This window comes from Phalacrocorax carbo, chromosome 4, assembly GCF_963921805.1.
Source record: "Phalacrocorax carbo chromosome 4, bPhaCar2.1, whole genome shotgun sequence".
NCBI lineage: Eukaryota > Metazoa > Chordata > Aves > Suliformes > Phalacrocoracidae > Phalacrocorax > Phalacrocorax carbo.
Window position 1 is genome coordinate 65944333 of NC_087516.1, and position 18117 is coordinate 65962449.

At 40.3% G+C, this 18117-nt stretch overlaps 1 protein-coding gene across 4 annotated transcripts in view; it reads left to right on the plus strand.

Moving 5' to 3' along the window:
* The window catches only part of SMAD1 (SMAD family member 1), a 49438-nt gene extending 34439 nt beyond the window's left edge, over positions 1-14999 (plus strand). For all 4 annotated transcript variants that reach the window (XM_064450273.1, XM_064450271.1, XM_064450270.1 and 1 more), the window contains exons 3-7: positions 2154-2411; positions 5169-5285; positions 9146-9367; positions 11439-11695; positions 13586-14999. In XM_064450273.1, coding sequence (XP_064306343.1) covers positions 2154-2411; positions 5169-5285; positions 9146-9367; positions 11439-11695; positions 13586-13729 — 998 coding nt within the window. In that variant the 3' untranslated portion in view covers positions 13730-14999. The remainder of the gene's footprint in view (positions 1-2153; positions 2412-5168; positions 5286-9145; positions 9368-11438; positions 11696-13585) is intronic.
* Positions 15000-18117: the final 3118 nt, after the last annotated feature.

The window sequence follows — 18117 nt, forward strand, 5'->3', positions numbered from 1 at the left end:
TTCTGAGACATCCTAATATTCAGAGAGATTGGATATGACATTTGCCGTGTTGTGAATGAGGGGGTTTGTGATGCCCACCTGAATGTTGAGTAACTCCTTTTTTTTTCCTAATGGTTTTTTCCAGTGACATGAGAATGGCTGCATTAGAGGCAAGGGACAGTCCTGCACATCCAAGGGAGACGCAGCTTCTCCTGGGGTGTTTTGCAATTGAGAACTTCCATAAAATGGCAGATGGACATGTTTTGTTTCAGAAAATACCATAATTAGGAACTTCGTATATTCCTTGTAAAGTGGAGTTAGTAAAATTTTTACATCTAAATAAATCTACTTAGGGGTGATGTCTGCCTCAAATACCTGAGATCTGTTGGAATCTCAGTGAAGCTGCTCTAAGAAAGTGAGACAATAGATTAAGACTTTAAAACCTGCTTATGACTCTTTCCAGGCAGCCTTAATTTCAGTGGTGGTGGAGGGTAGGTTCAGTGTATGTTCTGTGAAGATTTCTGGCATCAAACTTTTCATGCGTTAATGCTACTAGTGGGCAAAAATCTGGTGGCTTAATTTCTCTCTTCAGTATATGTCAAAAAAGACAAGGGAAACCTGCTTTTTTTTAGTTAATCTGTGACTTGCTTTAGGAATAGAGAGAGAGAGAGTTTTGTCTGTGGCATCCTTTTTTATCTGTTTCAAACATGGACCTAGACCTCAGGCCTAGTCTATGCATTGAGCGGTGTCCTGGTGCTCACGTAAGTATGTAAGTATCTGAATGCTTCTGTATAAGCAAAGTGTTCAAGGAGTAAAGATGCCCCAGTGTCTTGGAAGTACCTGTTTGTCTTGGCAAGATGATTTTTTGTTGTTGTTGTTTGGGGTTTTTTTTCTTGGTTTGTTTTTCAATTAGTTTGTAATTCGGCCTTTTGGTGAAGCAGCTGTCTCTGAAACACCTTTCTGAATCTGAGTGATAGTTATGTCTGTATAGGCTTGTCCTGTATACATGCTCTTCTTCCTGCCCACCAGGTTTTCGAGACAGGGCAGGAGTCTCGGGGAGAGGGGATGGTAGCCTGGCTTGCTTTTGCTGGTTTTTGTGGTTTTTTGGCACCCTCCCTCGAAGGCAGGCTATCCTGGGGGGTTTCTCCCAGTCCTGCTCAGCCATGGAGCTGGGAAATGGGGGTGCTGAAGGAGGGGCAGATGTGGAGAGGAATAACTTTTATTTCACTTCCACTACTTTGTGCATGGATCTCCCTGTCCCTGCACTTGCCTCTCCTCTTCCCCCATCACTCAAAAATCTCAATCTGTAACAGGTCTAGGTTTTAATCCTTCGAGTAGCTCAGATTTTGCTGTGAGGCATTCAAAGATAGAAGTGGAGGCACTGGAAAAAGAGCTGATTCTTTGATCTTAGTGTATCTGTTATCATGTTCATATTCCCAGTTGAAAAGAGACCTTTGTTTCCTCACTGGTGAGGAGGCCTTGGGAGTGTGGTGAGACCGGTAGTTTCTGATGTGTGTTTCTCTGATCCCATAGTACCATATAGTTGGAGCTCAATCGCTGCTTAGTTGGGTTTTTTTGAACTACATAATTTTGTTTAAATTGCACATTTTGTAAACTGACTTGAAGATTTAATAACTGTTTTAATACTAACTTGTATGAACGTAGGCCAGGTTAAAAATAAAATTACAGCTGTTGGGACCAGACTGAGTTCAAGGCCTATTAGTATTGTCTTCAGAAAAAATATCTGTCTTTATTAGCAAGGTTTTGGGTTACAGGCCATTACGTGATTAGCAGGATCACAAGTGTAGCAAAACAAACTGCATGTTAGCATTGTAATGCACTTACTTCCCAGCATTTCTTTGTGTGAATAAAACTAAAACACAGAATTGAGGTTTGTTCTTGGCTCTTCTTCATTGGCCCTCTGTGAAAACAAGCTCCCATCTGGCAAACCAGGTAGCTAGCATGATCGCTATGAATTCAAGCTATGCAGTAACTGGATACAAGGAAAAGAGTTCTTGCTTAGACATGCGCTCCTAGATTTGACTACCTTGTTTTTGACAGATGTGAATATGCCCTAGAGGAGGAAGAATGTGGGTTTTTTCTCTTCTGTATAGCCTGGTCCTTCAGAATTGAGTCTCTAATACTGTGGCTTTTCCCTCTTTCTCCCTTTCCAGTCCTTCCTCCCGTGCTGGTTCCAAGGCACAGCGAGTACAACCCTCAGCACAGCCTTTTGGCCCAATTCCGCAACCTGGGACAGAATGAGCCCCACATGCCGCACAACGCTACTTTCCCGGACTCTTTTCAGCAGCCCAACAGTCACCCGTTCCCCCACTCGCCCAACAGCAGCTATCCAAACTCGCCTGGAAGCAGCAGTAGCACCTACCCACATTCTCCAGCCAGCTCAGACCCGGGAAGTCCTTTCCAGATGCCAGGTACAGTCAACTTTGGTTCCTCTTCAGATGGAGGTTGGACATCACTGGGTTCATGTTTTGTTTTTTTTTTTTGCTTAGTAATGCGAGATTATCAGCCAACACTTGTGTTCAATAGCAAGCTGAGAGGTGTAAGGTAATAAAGACTATGTAATTGCTTTGTCTAGCAATAATGAGGGTTTTAATATTGTGCCACTTTTAAACAGAGTTAAAACATTACTGTAAAACTCTTCTGGGGCAGGGGAAAAGACTCAGAATGTTTTGGGGCCCAGTTCAGCAGCTTAGCCCACACAGCATAGTGTTTAATGCACAAGAAGTATAATGCCACAGATAATCCTTGCTTAGGAAAGGGATCATCATAAATTCAGCACATGGCTTTAGTTCTGCAGAAGAAGGATGTTTCTCAAGGGGATCGTGCTATTGCTACTTGATAAAATTTCTTCACATAATGATGTAATTTCAAGAAACAAATATAATTCAACTGAAAAACCGTTCCTTAAAGCCCTGAAAAGAAATCTTCAGGCTGTTCTACTTCCTAAAGTCAAAGAAGTAACAGCCTTTCTTTGTTAACTGCTGTCTGCAGTAGATTCTGTGAAGCTGTCTTTTTTTGGCCTTTACATGTGGGTGGATAAAAACACTGCAGAAGCAGTCTGTGACAGATTTCTTGACCTAATGCTAGGAGAAGGACTCCATGCAAATGCTTACTGATGTACTGTTTGCATATTTTCTTTGGGGGCTGAGGGAGGGTATGTATAAACAAAGCAGCAGACTTGTGAAAATCTGTTTTCTATTACATGAAATTAACATCCGTAGAATTCTGCTGCTGATAGTTGTTTCTCTTTAAAATTTTTCTCTTGTGAGTGAGTGAAGACTACTGAATTTGCAAAGGCAGGAGAGAAGGAAAGACAGTTTGTATTGGCTTTTCTAAAAAATGTGAAAAGTTGCTGCAAAACCAGCTGTCTTTCCTTCCTTTTTTTTTTATTTTATTGGTGTGGTTGAGGCTCTTCAAGCAGAGATAAAGGCTTCTCTAACAAGGTCTTCCTGAACACTGGCTTGTGGAAGTCCACTTGATCTTTGAGGGTGTTCTGTCTGCATGCCAGTAAAGACAAGTCAGCAGCTGCAGTGAAGAAGTTGAATTAGAGCAGAGGTCAGGATACTGATGTCCTCGATGCTTAGCTCTGGACAGTTGTCCATCCTGCACTAATGGGGAAAGAGGCTGACTTTTGGAAAATACAAAAAAAAAAAAAAAAAAAAGCAAAGCAGTTATCCAGAGATCTTAAAAACTTTCTAGATACTGCCTAATTTTTTGCCTGTAGCCTTACAATCTTGTTTCCCTAACTGTGCATCGCTAGCATCATGTTTGCACACACATTTAAGGCTTAGTAAAACATGATGCTTAAACTCCAGTGCAGACTGTTAAGCTTTTAATGGAGTCCTGTTGTCATCTCTGTCTTTTCTCTGCTGTTCCCTCGCCCAACTGAGGGTATCCAAATAAAGGAATTAGCTACATACCTGCCAGCGTTAGATGTAAAGGTCTCAGCAGAATATCTCCTAAACCATAAGCAGTTAATAGATTTCATTAACGTGTTTTGTTTGGGTTGGTTTTTTTTTTTTTTTAGAAAACACAAACACAACACGAAAAAGCCCCCCCCAGCCAAAACCAACAAAAAGAAAAAAAACCACCCACAAGTGCCCAAAACTTACAAAGCTGTGGTATGATTCTTCTGTGTTTTGTTGATGATGTTAATTTGGTTTTCAGGGTTTTAGAGTGATTATTTGCTGTGGTAGTTTGCAATCCATGCTCTCAGTAATGAAAGTAAATTTGGGATGAACAGCAGCCGTGTTCACCAGAGGTAGCACAGTGGTAGTCTAATCTCAGCTTTTGCAGCAAGAGCTTGCAGGATCAGGCAAGGGTTTCTCTGTTTTGCATGTACCTCTGTGCAGTTGATTTGGAGGAGTGTCCTCTGGTGTGTTGGGAGATGGTGACATTGGCAACTTCCCGTAGCTTCTAAGCAGCTGTTTGGGAAGCTTTCCCAGAAGTGAAATAGGCAGCTGAAGGGCAACATGAGTACCTGGCTGGGACGTTTCAAACAGGGCTGAAAGCAGCGTATTAGTGAGTACAGCCGTTGTGCATGGGCTAGTTTTACGCGAGTGATTCAGTCCTGAAGAGGGCAGTACAGCCAGTAAGAGACACTGACGGGTTCCAGACCAGATGGCTACTTCTGTAGAATTTAGGTTCCTGAACACTACCTACTGTTCCCAGTCTAGGGAAATAGAGCTAATACTTCACAATGGCAATAATAAGGTCCTGAATATATCTGGGATGTTTGCATACTTTGCTGATAGAATCATGTTGGAAATAAAAAAAATTCAGACTCAAAGTTTTCTGCTCCAACTTCTGTTCACATTTACCATATTCGATATCTACTTCCAGTCTGGTCCTCAGACCTGTTTGTGCCTTGATGTCTATATGGCACTTCCAACCTGCAAAAAATGTGGGATGGAAACATAGCTGAGCCTTCTTTTGTGGCTTGATGGGGAGAAGTGACTTGTTTTTATTGCAGTGGTGCTTAATATGCAAAGTAATTCTTTGCTTTCCTGATTCAAGGTCCATGATTGCTTTCTCAGATTTCTGGTGGGTGGAAGTTTACAGCTGAGTCAGGCTGGAAGCATTTCCAGGCTAAAACTGTTTATGTGGGTATGTATATATACTTTAAAGAGAGGAAAGGACTCTCATATCTCTGACTTTTCTATATTTAGCTGATACTCCGCCTCCTGCTTACCTGCCTCCGGAAGATCAGATGACACACGATACCTCCCAGCCAATGGATACCAGCATGATGGCACCTGCAATTCCTCCTGACATACACAGAGGAGGTAAAAACACTTCCTTCTCATTTTCTGCTTCACTTCTTAAGAGTAAAGTGTGTTCAGAACTTACTTTTAGTAACTGAGTTTTAATTTTTGATATATGTTGTTTATGGAAATTTTTAGCTGTAAAAAAGGAAAAAAAACCCAGCCATATGATTTTTTTCTGTTGTTGTAAGGGATGAAATAGTATATTTGGGGATAAAAATTTATAAATGTAAATAGTTAGAACAAGAAGCTATCACATGACTCTCTTTAAAAATGTAAAATATATGGGGTTTATTACTTTCTTACTCCCAACCAACTCAAGGACCAAAGTAATTTTGTGTTTTGTATCTGGAACTTCCACTAATAACCAAACGGAAAGAATTCCTATGATGCCACACATTTCTGCATGCGATGCTGAAATTATGTGTGCAAGGAGAGGCATCTCTTTCTCTTTTATGATAATATTGATTTATTAGAACAGTGCAGTTAATGCTATATAAAGCCTACTGAATTGTGGATGACAGTAAATGTGGTCAAGTATAGCTCACCAAGCAAAGCCTTGATCAGAGGATGGATGCTAATAAATGTCAGTTGCGTAAACGCCCAGAGATGTTTTACATGGGCAACTGGAGTACTTGTACTGTCTCAGAGGTAAAAATACATCTCCTAAAATTGTCTTTTTTATTATGTTTTTGTCCTAAATTGTAAACGTCAGTCCTTAAAGGGTAAGCTCTGCTTTTATTAGTTTACTCTTCTCCTGGTCATAAAGGCATTTGAGGTTTTTTTTGTATTTTGTGTTGTTCCACCTTCTCTTCACATTTTTGTTCCATCTTTGAGTCATGCAGTGATAGCACTTGGTTCAGAATTCAGAGCTGTCTGCCTGAGGTGCAGCATTGCTACAGACTTCAAAATCTGTATTAAAAAAATCCTGTTGCTTTATGTACTATGACACAGACATCTTTTTACACATTGCTTTTTAAAGCCTTTGCAGCCAGCCGTGACTGCTGAGTAAAGGATTTAGTGCATTCATCACATTGTGAGAAATAGCCCCTTTAGAGAACACATAAGCTTACGCAGTTGTGGCCCATGCCAAGAAAGAGCAGCAAGCTGGATGCTATGCCAGAATGATTATCAAGATCACAAGCGTATGAACAATTTAACTGTTGTTTGATTATTTTTTTTTTCTTAACTTGTTTCATTGCTAAGCTTAATGTCTGGTTTCAGGAAGTATATTTGCACACTCAGAACAATGTGGATAGCTTTTGTGCTAACCTATTTACTCTCTGCATGGAATGAGTTTTTCATGCGATAAACGCCATTTGTAGCGTTTCCACTTCTCACTGATCCAGTACACTCTGCATGTATGTATGGTTCTTGCTGGCCCAAAGTACATTTATGAATGTTTATGCCTATGGGCCTTTGCATCTTTGTCCTCTCAAAATATACACAAGTACGGTAGAATTCCTCTATTATATGGGAGTTGATAAAGAGGAAAGGGTTTACATTTTTCTTCTTGCTTTTTAACATTCAACCATTTCAAAATAAAAACTGTCTCTATTAGTATTTTTCCCTCCTAGTAGTTTTAATACAATGGATTTTCATCTCTGTCCTTTCATTAAAAAAAAAAAACAAAACCAAAAAACCACCAAGCCACCTTACTTCTGTGTACCTTCATATGTTTTGTTATTTGCATACGTATGCTGTAGTTGCACTACTTTTACAACCTGTAGCAGATTTATTTTTTTAAAGAGTTTTTACTGTGAACTTACTGCAGCATTTTTGTTGCAAACTTTTTAGAAGCATGTTCTTCATGGTGATTTGTTAGTCTTACGAGATTTGATTTAACAAGCTGCATCCTGTCAATGAAGCTGGGTAATTTCCATTGTTGGCCCATGCTGGGAATAGAGAGACTAAACGCACCTGCTCTGCATGACTTAAAGCAAATGTAAGGAAGTTAGTATGAAATCTGTGTGAGAGAGATATGATTCATTCTGTAAGAATGGCCAGCTGGCAAGATTTCTTCCTGACTTTGAGAACTGGGGCAAAGCTGCAGCTTTGATAATTGCTGGCATCTTCATGGGAATTAAAAGTGTAGCAACCTCTTACTAATAATTAATGACTGGTTTTTAGTAGGTTTTTTACAGTAACGTGAAAGGATAGAAAATGCTAGGGTGTCAGGAAAGATTAGCTCCTTTTTACCGTTGTTTTAAGCAAGTTATTAGTCAGCAATAGACACTATGCGCCAAAGTTTTGCACGGTGATGTAGGATGCGTTATCCTGCCTTTGATTATTTGCTGCCTTTTGTACCTGCTGTGTACCGCTGGTTTGGGGGAGGGGGGATGGGACTTCTTGTTTTTTGTTTTGCACGTGTCAGAAAACTCACAGTGGTATGATCTGCGAACAGAGGAAAATAAGAACACTGGTCTTAGTTGGCTGATTTCAGTAAAGACTTGGGGCTGGGAGAAGAAAACCTCTGGCCAGAGAAACAAGTTTTTCCATAATACTAGTCTGATTTTCATTTTAGCACTTTGACCTGTACTTGGAGCTTTAATCTGCAAAGTTGGTATCTCAGCAGCAAACCCAACTGTGCTCGGCTTAGCAGTGAAATAGCCTCCTTCATTTAAAAGAAACCACATAAAGCAACCACATCCCTTCGCTAGCCTCCTTTTATTTGGAGGCAGTTTAATAATTTGTAGCTGTATTTGGCACTTGAAAGAATGCGCACTGGGTGGAGATATCTGAAGAAGCCTATGCTGTTGTTGGACACGCACTGGGAAACTTTTTTTGGTAAAGACCTTTGGCATCATCTGGAGAAACTGTTCCCTGTGCATAGTCACAAGTGTTACCTCAAGTCTTTCATGTGTTTCTAGAGCTTGATGGGTAGAAGTTGTGAACCAGAAATTTCCTGTTGGCATTTTGGACAATTCCCAGATCCAGTTAGGAGCTGCTGCGGAGGAGTTTCTTGCTACCATACTCTGGAAAACCATGTTCTGAGAAATCCTTGCTGTTACGCAACAAGTAATTCTTTTGGTGGTGAACAGTTGCAGATTTTGCATTTGGTAGCACTTGATGAGTAAAAGGTTCTTAATAAATAATATCTTCCTTCATTTCATCTGCTGTTCAGCCCAGCATAATTGTTAGGATCCTGTGATTTATGCCCTTGTTCAGCCTCTGATCCCAAACAGTAGAGTTCATATTGAAGGTGTGCTTCATGCATGTTCTGCAGGCAAACGTCAATTCTTAGTTTTTGAAGTCTCCTACCCTTCCCCCAAGAAGCCCAGAGACAGATTTTTGCATGCCCTGAATGCTGAAAGATGGATCTGCTGACAGTATATTTAAGCTACCTTGGTACCCAAAGTTACAAATGTCTTCTGTAATTGTGAGATGCTGTTTCTCCCTGTCGCTATACAACTTTGCAGCAAGCACAGAGGTGACTTGTAATTTGGTAGCGGAGTAAAATGAACTGAAGTAGAAGTTCGTTTACTAAATTGGAAAGAAAGCTGAGCTGTATAATTGCAGCCTTCCTCTGCTGTCTGGGTCTGCACCATAGCGTGTTGTAGAAAATGCGGTAGGAATATTGGGGCACTGCTTGCTATGTGCCTAGGAGCTTTCTGCGCTTTGCTGTTTATATCTATTGCCAGCCTTTGTCTCTTGCGAGTCTTGTGCAAGTAAAGTTGAGGTGAAATTATTCTATTGTATGTCTGTGGCTATGAAAAGTTCAAAAATAACTGAAGATAGAAGAGCGTTCATCTAGCTGCAATTGCTTATCTGGTTCATCTTTCAGTGATCTTCAGCCAAAATCTGCAGGTTTATGAATCTTTACATCTCAAGCCTGTATTCCAGCACCGTTAGATTGTAACGTTTCCATTGTTGCTTTACAGATGTTCAGGCAGTTGCTTATGAAGAGCCGAAGCACTGGTGCTCCATTGTCTACTATGAGCTGAATAATCGTGTTGGGGAGGCATTCCACGCTTCTTCTACCAGCATCCTGGTGGATGGCTTCACTGATCCTTCAAACAACAAGAACAGATTTTGCCTGGGGCTGCTCTCGAATGTTAACCGCAATTCCACCATCGAGAACACTAGGCGGCATATTGGCAAAGGTGAGTTTGGGATCTTTGCATCTCTTTTTGGGAAGTTTTGGGACACACACACAGGGACACACAAACGTTTCCCCTAGACTTGACAACCTGGGCCACTTGCCTCAAGGGCAGGCTGGTCTTCCTAAGTACATGCGATAAGTGCTTCTGTTGGTAAATACATAATTTTCTGGCCAGGTCTTATAAGCCAAGTATTGTTCTTACCTGATGTTTAATTACAGGAAGCTTTTACCCTTAATCAATTTTTAATTGCCTGAAGGCTTTTATAATCTTAATTAGAATGAGAGCTTAAGGCAGTTTGTCTAATGAAATTTCCTTGATTATTGGTGTATATGGAAATCCAAATTACAGTTCTTGGCACCAAATTCTTAGCTAGCCTTAGTTCCAACATAAATTAGCTATCCTAACATGTATTTAGAGAGACAACCTGCTAAAACAGTTTTTCCAAATGCATTTTTCACAGCTGGTGATTCTTTCAGTGGGAATTTTGTGCTTCTCTTCCATGGCTGTGACAGTGTCCTGCAGCAGAGGAAAAGCTTCTGGTTTACGTCTGCCTTAATACAGTCATCTTTTCTGAGAACTCGCCTATAATGCAAATGACAGGCAACACTGCTGTTGCCCCCTGCAATGGGGCATTCCTGCCAGACAATTTTTTCAGGTGTTTATGTTATTAGTAAACTCTAAATTTTTTCTGAGACAGTTCAGGGTTCAGCATGCCCTAGCAGCGGGGTGTATGTTTTTAAGTACCAATTAACGAAGTATCTTCCTTCTTGGAGGAGGAGGCAAGAATTGAAACTGAAGAGAACTGTCAGGTCTTCAAGTTTGAGCCCTCGATGTGGAGAGCTTTTCTCTACATGAGGACTTGGCAAGCTCTCAGCAATACACCACACCTGTGCTGTGCTGCTCAAGTCCTAATACTTCTTCCTTCTTTTCCTCCCCATCCATCTTACCAAGTATCAGGATATTTATTTAACACCTCATTCATTTCCCTGTTAAAAGTAACCCAGCTGCAAGTTCTGCTGAAGCACTTAACTGCATATGTACTGAAGCAGAGTGTGGAAGAGACAAGGATGCTGTTGAAGTAAATGTGTACAACTAATGATGACGTAGAACTGTTAGTCTTTGAGGAAGGAGGACTAAATCCCAAACTTGAAGACATAGCCATAAATGTTTTAGCAGATCAGGTGGGAGTATGTATGTGCCCACACAGGTACATGCGTAGTCAGCGGCAAAATCTTACGTGACAGAGCACAGTCAAGGCTTTCTGACTGGACTTCAGTTTTTAAAATCTGTGTGTTCACTTCTCTGACTCTTGACATTGTGGGAGGTGAAAGGTTTAAATGGCAAATAATCAATTTTTAAACACAAAAGGCATATTTTCTTGCTTTCTCAAAGCCTTTGGAATTGAGTCCTACTGAGCAAATCTCCACAAAGGTTCCCTGTATATCGCTCTTCTGGGGCTTGCTGCCATCAGTGGCAGGTGAGGGAGCAGGCGGTAGAAGGGTAAAGGACTTCAAAATTGGTGTGTACCCTCATTTGACAGATACATCTGAGGAATATAAGGGCCATTTTCTTTTTTCAGCTTTCTAGAATTAAAGCGAGCTGAAAAAACACATGCTACCCAAAATAGCATTCAGGACTTTTCCAGAGAATCCAGCTTGGGGCTGCTTTAGTACCTACAAATTATGCAGTAGGTTTCTACTCTCTCCTCTTGCATTCCCAATTATTGTTTTCCATAAACATAATGAAAAAAAGTTCTAGTGGTCAAGCCATTCAGTGTACTGCATCGAAAGTACTGCAGTGCTTGCTAGTTTGTCATTGAATATACAACATGTTAAAATGCAGGAATTATTGAATTCCCTTATATATGCATACATACATACCCTCCTTTCAAATCGCCTACTGGTGAAACAGAAAAGTAAAAATGAAGTTTGAAGTCGGATGGATATTGGTCTGGTATGCAGTTAATGTTAATCTCTTTAAGCAGAAACATATCTCTGTGGAAACAGAGCATGAGAAACAGATGCACAGTGTGAATTCGTCGAACCTCCTTATGTCAACCTTTTCCTCCCAGGTGTTCATCTCTATTATGTTGGTGGGGAAGTGTATGCTGAATGTCTTAGCGACAGCAGTATTTTTGTGCAAAGTCGGAACTGCAACTACCATCATGGGTTCCATCCCACCACGGTCTGCAAAATCCCCAGTGGCTGCAGTTTGAAGATTTTCAATAATCAAGAGTTTGCTCAGCTTTTGGCTCAGTCAGTGAACCATGGCTTTGAGACAGTGTATGAGCTTACTAAGATGTGCACTCTCCGTATGAGTTTTGTAAAGGTATGTGAAAATTTGCTTGCAATTATTTTGTAAGCAAAATATTTTTTTTTTCTTAATGTGGTGATTTTGAATGGTCCAGTGCCTCCCTCCATTGACCTGTTAATAGCTGCTGAATTTTAAGCATGGAATAATGTTTGCTAAGTGTAAGACAGATCTTAATGAAATGAAGTTGTCTTTGTGGACAAAAATCAATCTGATGCACATACCTTGAAAGCTTCAGGTGACTTGCAGAAGGTGTTTCTTCACATAAGTCTATAGTCACTTGTGAAGAGTTTCTGTCATGTCTGTTAACTATTCTAATTTCATTGAATTGCCTCTTGTAAATTTTTAGTGTTTCAGTTGAATTCTTATATTCAGTATGTGTATAGATTCTGTGCATATATATATAGAATTATTTGTATAATTACTCTGGAATTATGGGGCTTGTCTCTTTAATTTTGTGGGATATGGCAAGATACAGTACAAGTGAGTTTTGAAAAGAATTGAGTCATTAATTACTTGGCCTAAAAGTGGAAAAGCCACCAGTTCTTTATGTAGCATCAGCTTTTGCCCTGTTTTTTGCCCATTGTTACAGTCTGTGCCATCTCTTGCTCTGTAAGAGGCCCAGCTGAACTTCATGCTCCTGTTCCTGGGTGGTATTTTTGGAGAGTTGAGCTGGGACCGCAGTGTAAGTAGCGGTTATGGGAGTGTAGATAGCATAATCCCCTAAATCTGTCTCAACCAGCAGCTCCTGAATTAGGAGCCTCAGTAATTGTTTAGAGTAATATACATGCCTTTCTATTCTAAGGGGGCACGCGCGGTCAAGATTCGTGATGTGGCTGAGAGTGTCAACATAGGTACTGATAGAAAAGGGCTGGTCACATGTATGAAAGTAGTCAAATGGAGATGGTAAAAGGCTGAAGGGCTGCTCTTGGTAGGAGGATAGAAACTTTCAGATGTGTTAGGACAGGGGTTCCTGAAACGGTATAGGTTGTTCATAGCTCTGTATCCTATAGAGTTGTACAGCAGTGTTGCCTGACCAGTCGCACAGGACCTTCTGCGTATTGGATGTTGCACTGCACAGTGTTTAAAGCTGCTGCCGCCTGTGTTGGAAGTTGGGTAATCCCTTGGGTTAATGTAGAGCAGAGCAAACTCTACCTGCGGCTATCTTAGTCTTGTCTCCAGGCCTGCCCCAAAAATGGTTCGCTTACAAAATGATTTTGAATCCTGTTTAAATATCTGCTTATATCTTTGTTAATTACTGTAACTGAATCAAGTATAAGCTGAAACAAAACCTGTGCTGTCTTGACTTGAGAAATAGCCTGCTGGGGAATGACAGTGCCCTCTTTCTCCAAAGAGAAGTGTTCCTGACTTATTGCTCGGTTTATCGTGTCCTTCGTGCAAATGATGCTTTGGTTCTTATCAGACAGATGCCTCACCCCCCGTTCCATAATGTCAGTCTATGACCTCATTTTTTAATTTCTTGATCTGTTTGGCAGCGTTTCCCCCCAGTTTATTCTATTTTTGGTCTTGGCAGAGAAGATTTGATTATCCCCCTCTTCAGAGGCTTTACTGGGACACCATGCAGCTGGCAGTGAGGTATGGGGGGAATTTTGCACTGCCACAGGTTATGTCTTTAAGAATTTAAAGACTTCCAAGAGATCAAGAGATCTAAAAAAATGACACTTCCCCCAGATTTACTTCGTTTTTTGTTTTTTTTTTAACTTCAGATTTGTTTGTTGAAACGGAATAATAGTTGGTGCATCAAGGGTCTTATAATGCTGATGATAACTGTTGAAAGCTAGAGTATTTTCGTAAGAAAGATGATTGAAGTATGCTTCTCACATATTTGATATTATAAAATAAGGTGATTTTTTTTTTTTCTTTTCCCACTTACAATTCTGTTTCCAGGGTTGGGGAGCTGAATATCATCGCCAAGATGTGACGAGCACTCCATGCTGGATAGAGATACATCTTCATGGTCCCCTTCAGTGGCTGGATAAAGTACTTACTCAGATGGGCTCTCCTCATAATCCTATTTCTTCAGTGTCTTAAAAGGTCCCAAGCTCCAACATTTTGGAAACAATTGAGCCTTGCATGTACTTGAAGGACGTATGAGTCAGACACACACTTCACCCCCCTCTTCCCCCCCCACCCCGAACTGGCAACAGCTGAATAAGAGCCATGAAAATACTTGACTTCTGTGACCAACTGTTGGATTCAGAAAAAAAAAAACAAACCAACAACCCCAAACCCCTTTGACATACTGTTGGTATCAAGAATTTTAGTTTACATTGTAATGTACTATTGCAAAGTTGATTTGCAGGGCTTAGTGCAACGGGCACGACCGAGCCAAAACTACAGTCTGTCGGACCGAGTTCCCGAAGGATCTTCCTGTAGCTGGCACTCTGAGATTCTCTTTCTTCCTTACGTTCAGCGCTTGCTGTTACCCCCTGTGTCCTCTGGGGCTAAGAGCCGATGTTGGTGAAGTCTGCTTTTTGCGGGCTCTCTGCAGTACATTTTAAAACCATTTGTCTAAGTGGATGGTTGCTGTTCTCTTTAAAAGAAAAAAAAAAGTCATAAGGTTTAACCTCAATAACTGTTTAATAATCTTTGAAATTGTGTCCTGACCATACTGCTGTAAGAATGTTAGGTATGTTTTTTGCTAAATATATGTACGGTGTATTTGAAAGTTTAGAAATTAATTAGATTTAGACCATAAAGGAATTAGGAATATTTGAATGGGGGGAGGTGGGAGCGGGAAGGGAAAATGACAACTGAAATGTAGAATATATTGTAAACATAGCTTGTTAGTTTAAACTGAGGTCTGAGTTTTGCTGTGCATTTCATTTTTATAGCGGCTTCATCCTGTTAATTCTGACTATTTTTGCCTCTTCGTTTTCCCCCAAAACAATTGCGCAGCTGGTTAATTCTTTTACCTGTGAAGAGGACAAAATGATTAATTCCTGCAGTTTGAAGACTGCAGCTCTGTGTATTTCAAGACAAAATTGTACAGAGTGCTCTCTAACTATTGAGCAGTTTTATACAGTTTATGTAACAGAAGCAGGCTTTTAATTTTGTAAGAGAATCTTGTTTTGCCAAACCTAGTAACTGTTAATTGTTTGGAGGACTTCAAAATCCCTGCGTGGGTCTATTGCAAACTTTTAAAAAAAATATATTTTTATTTTTTTTTAACTGCTTGGTTTATTTTCTTCTCTTTGATCTTTTATATTCATGTAAGCTGTAGTACTTTAAGTACCTTTATTCCAAAACTAGTGGGTCCTCTTTACTGGAAATTTTGAATAAAACCTGTTGTTACTGCTTACGTTTGATTAAACCCTTGTCTTGTCCACTTCTTAGTAGACTCTTAACAAACCAGATAAAGATATGGTGTTGGAGGAGGAGCAACTAGAAATGAAGATACACTGAGCTTAGGCATTTATGATTAGTACAGGTTAGTAACCCTACTAAACTCAGTATATGAGAAAAGTAAGTACTCTAGAAAGATTTCTTAACCAGGCAAGATCAGAATGGATGCAGTAACACTGAAGAATCCTAGCCGCTTGGTTAAATTTCTGTGAGATTTCAACATACACTGTCTGTATGAGAAGAAATTTTGCTCAGGTTGCACCATCGGCAGGCTCTCGCTGCTCCTTGCCATGGTTGTGGTGAAGAGCCTCCATGCTCCCTTCCCCACACCTCTCTGCCTTTGCTCTGGGGAGTGAGGTGTGGGAAGGACTGGCCCTCTGCAGCTGCAAAGTGTCTGCTGGGTGCTGGGATGACGGAGTTTGAGAGACTGGGGGTTGACTGGAGATCCAGTGCCTGTGCCTGGCTATAATGGACCATGCAGCGCAACAGGAGCATGAGGGAAAGCTGAGCAGCAGAGATGAATGTGTGTTCAGCCAGATGTATGCGTGCGTATGTCACTGTAGGGAGTAACAGCCCATTTTGGAGAATGAGTCAATCTCATCTTTGAAAAAAGAAAAGTTAATTCCATTGCTTGGTTCAATATACATTTTTAAAACTAACCCTTTTTCCCCTGCTAAGGGGGAAAAAAAAAATCCTTAATGGTCAAGGTCCCTCTCTAGGAGAACTTGGTTAGTGACTTTTTGATATCTGTAAGTTCCAAGAAAGGATTTTTGTTTTGTTGTTTTTTTTTATTCAGCTTAACATATTTTTCATAAAGAAGCAGTCAAAGCACAAATATAAGTCTTAAAAATAAGTAAAATTTAAAGATAACCAAAAAGAGAAAGAATGCTGTTTGCTGTTCAGTCACTGTTTTTTCCATCTTCAGCCCCTGCTCCATTAACTCCCAGTTTCCTTCCTTTTGTTGGAATGCAGCACTGAGGTAGTGACTTTTTTCTTTTTATCAGTGCTGTAACCATCCATCATGCAAGTCTTAAGAGTGTTTCTATTTGGATATTTTCATATTTGGCTGATCTTGTGCAAGTTTGGGTAAACTTTGAAATAGCTTTGGAGTAGAAAAAGACAGTTTTATGTTGTGACTGCTTTTTTTATGTCAATGTCTTGTATATTTTGGGCTGTAATGCCTCTCTGGTTTTCCTAAACAGGGATTAAACTCAGAAAATACTAGCTCTGTAGTGTCTCAGAAACTTTCAGTGGTAGTACTTCTGCAGGGTCCCAGTTTTTGTAAGTTCCTTCTGTTGTGAATTTGTCTATGCTGTTGATACTGTTGAGGTGCACTATATATAATCTTTTCTTTATCTGTAATCCAGCTTTTTGTTTGTGGTGAGGAGACATTAGGTGTAAGGAAAAAGTGTACCTTCATGTGATGGCGCAGAGTATCCCAGCTGCACTTCATTAAATAAGCTGAGTGGATTGGAGTAGCACCTGAGACTAATAGCCAGAAAAATAGGAGGTGGGACAGAAGTTACCTTGGAGGAGGCAACTGCTAGCCTGAGGTTCTTGGGAAGACTTTTGGAGTATCTTTGAGAAGTTTTCTTACTGATTTGCCCCACTTCAGATAGTTGGAGTCAGAAAGCTGGAAAAGACACAGGACAAGACAGAAGGAAAAGAGTTTCTTGCTGACCTGTCACAGAGCAAAGGATGATGAGAGTTAGACACTCGGAGAGAGCCTACAATGTCAACTCTATAACCGGGTGAGTCCCTGCTGCCTATTTTGTTTTATTTCACTCTAGTTTCCTGGGTCTACTCTTCTGAACAACAGAGTTAAACACAGAAGACACTCCTTCAAGGTGAAAAGCCAAGATGGTCCCTGTTAGGAGAAACTGAAAAGTTACGGATAACTCTTTTAGAAAAATAACTGAGGAAGAATTACGAACAGTAGATGTGGAGACAAATACTTCCATGGAGCTGAATGTGTTTTGAAATCTATGCTTTGGTTTTTATGTGCTGGAAAGAAAATTCTCCCCAGGTGACGGCTTTTTAACCATTTAAAAGTCTCTGGTGAATCTTTAAAAGACTTGAGGGAAAGCTAAGGGAGATAGTCATATTTACTTGTGTGGTTTTAGGAAGGGGTGGAGAGAAATAATTCGTGTTTTAACATATCCTGTATCAGAATCATGGACCTGATCTTCTAATGCCACTAATACTGCTAACCTTTTATTGGTATCTAGTTTGATAAAGCCATTCCCTTACTAAATCACTTCTCTTGCTACTGTAGCTACGTTTTCGCAACTGCAGTTGTCTTTTCTAGCCCCAAAGAATGCGGTTCTGTGACTAGCATCATTTAAAGAAAATAAATCAATGCAGAGACGTCTGAAATTTATATGGTCCTCTCTTGGTGCGCCTATCTCCTTGATTTTTCTTTTGTCGTGCCACACTTTAAACCTTTGATTGACATCTTGGAAGTTAGCTGTGTTTTGATGGTGTCCTTATTAATTGCTGCTGGTTCATTCTGTTCAGCACACTGTAGCCTCTTACTCTGCTCTTGAGATTCATGATTCATAACCATGAACTGGCAGTCACCTCTTTCTGGATGCATGCCTAAATGTACAACATAACTCTACCATCACCAGTCATGGTAGAGCAATATATTTTTTACACACATCATCTCACAGTTCGTTTTCAAATATATTTGTAATTCTGTGCAGGAGAGAAGTGAAAATGGTTCTTACTTTGCTCTCTCCCTTTCTGTCTGTGACTTAAACAGCTCAATGAAGGGAGACATCTGTGTCATGTTATCCTTTTAGGGAACGTTTTCTCTTTGACTCCTGTATTCTTGATGACTGTCCCTGTTGTTTTTTAACTCTTTTCAAATAGCTTTTTCTCTGATTTTTTTTTTTTTCCTCTCTATGCTAGTATGTCACTTGGTTTGCATCTGACTGAAATGGCAGAAACTGTCAGCCAGGGTGCTCAGGCTTTGTCTTTAGCTGTTGTGTTTCCTGGCTGCTGCCTTCAGCTTCACAAGTAAGCCTGCACTTGTTATCTTTCTTGCCCAACAGGCTCCAGAATAAATAACT